This window comes from Sinocyclocheilus grahami, unplaced genomic scaffold, assembly GCF_001515645.1.
Source record: "Sinocyclocheilus grahami isolate Dianchi unplaced genomic scaffold, SAMN03320097.WGS_v1.1 scaffold1478.1, whole genome shotgun sequence".
NCBI lineage: Eukaryota > Metazoa > Chordata > Actinopteri > Cypriniformes > Cyprinidae > Sinocyclocheilus > Sinocyclocheilus grahami.
The window spans coordinates 164,614-167,642 of NW_015506657.1; the positions used below are offsets into that span (position 1 = coordinate 164,614).

General features: G+C 37.2%; 1 protein-coding gene across 1 annotated transcript in view; it reads right to left on the reverse strand.

The window, feature by feature from the left end:
* Positions 1-2,371: 2,371 nt before the first annotated feature.
* LOC107570566 (endothelin-converting enzyme-like 1) overlaps positions 2,372-3,029 on the reverse strand; it is a 20,101-nt gene continuing 19,443 nt past the window's right edge. Inside the window, exon 6 of the mRNA XM_016256798.1 lies at positions 2,372-2,501. Coding sequence (XP_016112284.1) covers positions 2,372-2,501 — 130 coding nt within the window. The remainder of the gene's footprint in view (positions 2,502-3,029) is intronic.

Consider the following 3,029-nt stretch of genomic DNA (forward strand, 5'->3'; position numbering starts at 1 on the left):
AAAAATGTAAGGGGGTCTGAATACTTTCCGTACCCACTGTATTAACAAATATATCAATGATACGATTATGCTACAAAACATGGAAATCAGTGTATGTGTGTGTGTTTGTGAGAAAGAGAGAGAGTGTGTGTGCGTGTGTGTGAGTGTGAGTGTGTGTGTGCGTGTGTGTGTGAGAGAGTGTGTGTGTGAGTGTGTGAGTGTGTGAGTGTGTGTGTGAGTGAGTGTGTGTGTGTGAGTGTGTGTGAGAGAGTGTGTGCGCGTGTGTGTGCATGTGTGTGAGTGCGTGTGTGTGAGAGTGTGAGTGTGTGTGTGTGTGAGTGTGTGAGTGTGAGAGAGTGAGAGAGTGTGAGTGTGAGTGTGAGTGTGTGTGTGCGCACGTGTGAGCGTGTGTGTGTGTGTGTGAGAGTGTGAGAGTGTGAGTGTGTGAGTGTGTGAGTGTGAGAGAGTGAGAGAGTGTGAGTGTGTGTGTGCGCACGTGTGAGCGTGTGTGTGTGTGTGTGTGAGAGAGTGTGAGTGTGCGTGCATGTTATAATGCATCTTATACATTCTCAAATGTTCATCATCATTCGCCTGGTGTGTGTGTGTTTGCAAGGCGGTGGTGAAAATGGATTTACTGTCTCTTTGGAGAAAGTGACACTTCTGGTGTGTGTGTGTGAGGTCTGCTAATATTTGTCCCCTCTAACAGACTTTGTGAAGGAAAATCAATACAAAGCTACAGCTCTCAGAGAAAAGCCACAGCAGCCATAAACACACACACACACACACACAAACACACATGTGTGTGTTTGTTAATAATATTTCATATTTAATTTATTTTAATTACATAAAAAATTACTTTTATATATAAACAATCTGAGTTTCAAATTTCTAGCACAAATAACTATATTGTTATATATATATATATAACATAAAATTACTCATACTGTATGTGATTTCAAAGAATCCTGTGTTAAAATCCCTGTAATGTGTTCTGAGTGTCCGTCTGGAATCACAGAGAAGCACCAGAGGAACGACTGTGACACTCACTGAGGGAATTCAGGATCGTAGAGAGTCGGCTGGAGAATTCCTGCAGGAAAAACTGAACAGAGACAAAGATGAGCTTAAAATGATGAAGCGATAGTTAGTTGACGGAGGAAATCTAAAAACATGAGTTAATGAGTTTTCCTTCTCTGTTTCTGTCAAATTCACATTCACATTCAAATAAGATGCATATTGCCAAAGCATTTATAGGAGCAAGAAAAGAACAATAATAATGAACAAAAGATGAAAATGAACTCTCTCTCTCTCGGTTTCTGTCTGTCTGGATTGATTCTCTAACAGGTGGCTTTTATTTCCCAGATAATGATGAAAGCTTCATTGTGAAGTGCAGCTGGAAAACAAATGAATAAATATAATAAATAATGCCATAGTGAAGATGTACAAATACTGGAAGGTTTGTGTGAAGAAAATATCATTAAACACAACGGTGTCCTCAACATGACAGAAAAATTAATGTGTAGAATAATATCCACTAGCGTTTAAAAATGTGGATGGTACAATTTTTAAAATGTTTTTAAGTCTCTTCTGCTCACCAAGGCTGCATTTATTTGATCAAAACTAAAGTAAAACAGTGAAATATTATTAGAATGTAAAACAGCTGTTTTCTATATGAATCTCTGTTAAACTGTAATGTATTTCTGAGATGCGCAGCTGTATTTTCAGCATCATTCCTCCAGTCTTCAGTGTCACATGATCTTCAGAAATCAGTATAATATTCTGATCTGCTGCTCGAGAAACATTTCTGATTATTATCAATGTTGAACACAGTTGTGCTGCACAATATTTTTTGTGGAAACTGTGATGCATTTTATTTTTCAGGATTCACAGATGAACAGAAAGTTCAGAAGAACAGCATTTATTTGAAATAGAAATCTTTCGTAAGATTATAAATGTCTTTACTGACACTTTTGATCAAATTAATGTGTACTTGATGAATAAAAGTATTCATTTCTATTAGAAGAAATCTTGATACCAAGCTTTCCACTTCTGTATGTCAATGTTCAGGTGTGTTAGATGAAACTCACCCATCTGGTTTTTGTTTGGCAGGTAATACGCATTTAAAGCTTGTGGTGGAAGAAGCCAGCTGTGGAAACACACACACAAATTTAATTGCAGAATATTGTATTTTAATGGACACAAATCAGTGGTAGTTTATTTATCCAGCACATTTCATCCACAGAGTGCTTAAAAAAAGAATCAGAGTAATCAACAGATGCGTGAGAAACAAAAACAACAATAAAAGCAAAGAATAAAAAATGCTTAAAAACTGATTTAAAATGTACTAAGCATCGCATGGATTGATGTCCTCGATGAATACAAGTATTAATTTCTATTAGAAGAAATCTTGATACCAAGCTTTCCACTTCTGTATGTCAATGTTCAGGTGTGTTAGATGAAACTCACCCATCTGGTTTTTGTTTGGCAGGTAATACGCATTTAAAGCTTGTGGTGGAAGAAGCCAGCTGTGGAAACACACACACACATTTAATTGCAGAATATTGTATTTTAATGGACACAAATCAGTGGTAGTTTATTTATCCAGCACATTTCATCCACAGAGTGCTTAAAAAAAGAATCAGAGTAATCAACAGATGCGTGAGAAACAAAAACAACAATAAAAGCAAAGAATAAAAAATGCTTAAAAACTGATTTAAAATGTACTAAGCATCGCATGGATTGAGATGTGGGCATGAAAAGCATCTGAAAGTGTGTGTTCTGACCGTCGTGTTCAGACACAATCTGTCCGTCTGATAACACACGCACACACACGCACACTCTCTCTCTCTCACACACACACACGCGCACACGCACGCACACACACACACGCACGCACGCACACACACACACGCACGCACGCAATTTTATATTTAATAATATAATATTCCATATTTAATTACATAACAAATAATTTTATATATAAACAATTTGAGTTTCAAATTTCGCACACACTCACACGCACACACACACACACTCACACGTTCGCACGCACA